The sequence below is a fragment of the Pinus tabuliformis genome, chromosome J (genome assembly GCF_031772625.1).
Source record: "Pinus tabuliformis cultivar Carrire ecotype Pingquan chromosome J, CPIR1, whole genome shotgun sequence".
NCBI classification, from domain to species: domain Eukaryota; kingdom Viridiplantae; phylum Streptophyta; class Pinopsida; order Pinales; family Pinaceae; genus Pinus; species Pinus tabuliformis.
In genome coordinates, this window is record NC_142295.1 from 1021379369 (window position 1) to 1021381308 (window position 1940).

Consider the following 1940-nt stretch of genomic DNA (forward strand, 5'->3'; position numbering starts at 1 on the left):
CGTCAAAATGTGGAGGCTTAATTTTCCGGAATTCTCCTCGCAACTCCATTCTCTGTCTCTTTGGCGTCTGTTGTTCCACTACATTGTCGGAATGATCTTCCTTTTCCTCTGAGAATTCAGGTGCGTAATTCCGCTCTTCAGTTGCCCTTTGCTGTTCTGCACCAGGATTGGCTAAGGGTGGGTTTTGTCTTTCTGATAGACTCTTTAATATTCTCTCTTGTTCCACCGTCAGTCGTGCGTTGTCTTCCTGCAGACGCGCCATTTCATCTTTCAACTCTTGAACAATTTGCAGTATTGCTAAATTGGTACTGCGCGTCTCCGCACCTAGCTGTATCCACAGTTCTGGATTTTCCCGAGGAACGCCATCTGCTCCCTGCATTCCCTCCATCTTCACTAGTGATGGTTATTGTCTTGTTGTCTCTGTTTTAGTTGTTCCTGATTGATAGACAGAACCAATTAACTGAATTTAATTCTCATGCATATATTATAAAATAATTCTCATGCAGCTAGAAGTACTGCTCCAGAGGCCACAGATTTGAAACCTGGCTCTGATACCACATTGTCACGATCTACCCATGCAGATTAAAAAAAAAATTTAACCATATCATGGTCCCACTACATCATAACTTCATGCATACGGTTTAAGCATACATATCTAAGGAAATGGTTTATATTATATGGTTGATGCTGTTGACTATAAATGATCTCCCTTACTTACGGTGGTAAACCACTCGGCAACCTTACCTATTGGTGTTGTATTATTGTCAACTCCCATCTGCCAGACCATGCACGGAGTCTCCCTTTCCTTACCTACCCGCACCAGGTGGCACCCTACCGTGCTGAAGCCACGTGATACATCGGATAATGTGTTAGAGTTTACGCGCCATTTGATGGACGGTGTGGATGGCAAGATGAGATCCAAGGGTTCTGAGGCATCTAAGGGTTTATCGGAAGTTTATAAGCCCCAGAGCTATTTTCTCGCTGTCATTTGCACCTATTACCGCATGGTGAAAGCTATTTGGTTCGGCGATGTCCCTCTTGCTGCAGCTACCAGCTCTGCAACGTTACGCTCAGGTAATGTTATTGCTCATACCCAAGACCACTGACTTCATCACCTATTCTGAGATTGTTTGAGTTTGTAATTTAGAGTTTCATGGCTCTCTGCGTTCATGTTAAATCATGAGTTATGTATATGCCACTAATCCTCTACTTTCACTGTGTTAGGGTCTTGTTACTCTGCGTCAAGGGTTTGCTATGATTCCTTAGTCACTCAACACAGGGTATACGTCCACGGCTTCAACAGGTATGTACCCATCTCTGCTTTAGCATGACTGGTTTCCCTGTCGAGGGTGAAAGATACTCTTGAGTACTGTATAAGCTTGTTTTCTCAGAGTTAAAGGAGTCCCTTACAGAGATTTCCTTAACTGCTTCAGGGTTATACATTTGGCAAACCCTGGTTCGAGCGTGGTCGGCCCTTTTCATGCCGGTACCAGCGTTCTCCAGGTCTCTGTTTACTGTTAATATAGATTTAGGCTTCGTGCCAGACTGCTTGAATGTATTTATAAGTTACAGGCCACTGTCTCATGGCAGAACCCTTTCGATTTACGGTCCATAGACCGATGTTTGTTCGATTGATATATAATACTGGGCCTTCAACTGTTGTCGGTAATTTTGGGAGAACAGTCTCTACGGATTCTTGTTTTAAATACCATTTGACATTCACAGGATTTCGAGTAATACAGAATCTTCTGCTTAACTTATGGGATACGATATGTATGTTTGGTCACTTATAGTTTCCAGAATCATTTCCGTGCATTTGTTAAGAGTATTGCATCGTATTACACTCATAGTTGTGCTCGAGGCATTCTCCATTTGCCACTGTTTGATTAGGGTTTATTGCAACCGCTCGGTAATGTATTCAATAGTTTTGTCTTATGGAT

General features: G+C 42.7%; 1 protein-coding gene across 1 annotated transcript; it reads left to right on the forward strand.

The window, feature by feature from the left end:
* The first annotated feature begins 785 nt into the window (after positions 1-785).
* LOC149230335 (uncharacterized) lies at positions 786-1521 on the forward strand. The gene is made up of 3 exons (XM_089381278.1): positions 786-1074; positions 1225-1303; positions 1434-1521. Exons 1-3 carry the CDS (start codon positions 786-788, stop codon positions 1519-1521), a joined length of 456 nt encoding a protein of 151 aa, XP_089237404.1.
* The last annotated feature ends 419 nt before the right edge of the window (positions 1522-1940 follow it).